Source organism: Dipodomys ordii, unplaced genomic scaffold (genome assembly GCF_000151885.1).
Source record: "Dipodomys ordii isolate 6190 unplaced genomic scaffold, Dord_2.0 Scaffold10, whole genome shotgun sequence".
In the NCBI taxonomy this organism is placed as follows: Eukaryota; Metazoa; Chordata; class Mammalia; order Rodentia; family Heteromyidae; genus Dipodomys; species Dipodomys ordii.
In genome coordinates this window covers 25,893,444-25,894,086 of record NW_012267226.1, presented here as the reverse complement: position 1 = coordinate 25,894,086, position 643 = coordinate 25,893,444, and the positions used below count along the sequence as shown (strand labels likewise).

Genomic DNA, 643 nt, shown 5'->3' with positions numbered 1-643 from the left:
GTCCCCTCAGGTCGCCCCGTCCCCTCAGGTCGCCCGCGGCCCGGCGCCCCGTTACCTGGACAGGGAGTCCGCGCTGGGCGGCCGCGCGGCGGCGGGCTGAGCGCCCAGACTCTCGCAGCTAGAGCTCCTGTCCATGACGGCGGGCCGAGCGGGGAGGCGGACGAGGTCGGAGGCTGCCGCCGGAGGGCGGAGGGCGGAGGGCGGCGGGCTCGGGCGGTGTCCGCGGTCAGGCGAGCGCCGGTCCGGGCTGGACGCAGGAAGCGGCCATGTTCTCCCAGTGTGCAGCGCGCTGACCCCGCCCTCAGACGTTGCCGGCGCGCTGACGTCATCGCGGACTCACGCGCGGAAAAGGGAAGCGCGCATGGCCGCGAGGAGAACTTGCCGGGCTGACCGGGAACCCGGAAGCCAAAGGGGGCCAAGAGGCGCCGGGGCGGAGCCGAGGGACTCCGCGGGCGGGGCTCCGGAGGCGGGGCTCCAGGCAGGGGGCGGGCTCCGCGGGCCGGGCTGTGCGCACAGGGGGCGGGGCTCCGCGCACAGGGGATAGGGTTTGCGCGCAGGGGGCGGGGCTCCGCGCACAGGGGATAGGGTGTGCGCGCAGGGGGCGGGGCTCCGCGCACAGGGGATAGGGTGTGCGCGCAGGGGG

The 643-nt window shown here is 77.1% G+C and overlaps 1 protein-coding gene across 2 annotated transcripts in view; it reads right to left on the bottom strand.

Annotated features, from left to right (window-relative positions):
- Positions 1-283, bottom strand: part of Mtmr2 (myotubularin related protein 2) — a 58,561-nt gene extending 58,278 nt beyond the window's left edge. Inside the window, exon 1 of one of the 2 annotated variants that reach the window (XM_013009663.1) lies at positions 56-283. In XM_013009663.1, coding sequence (XP_012865117.1) covers positions 56-135 — 80 coding nt within the window. In that variant the 5' untranslated portion in view covers positions 136-283. The remainder of the gene's footprint in view (positions 1-55) is intronic. The other variant, XM_013009664.1, reaches the window with a different exon arrangement.
- Between the last annotated feature and the right edge of the window lie 360 nt (positions 284-643).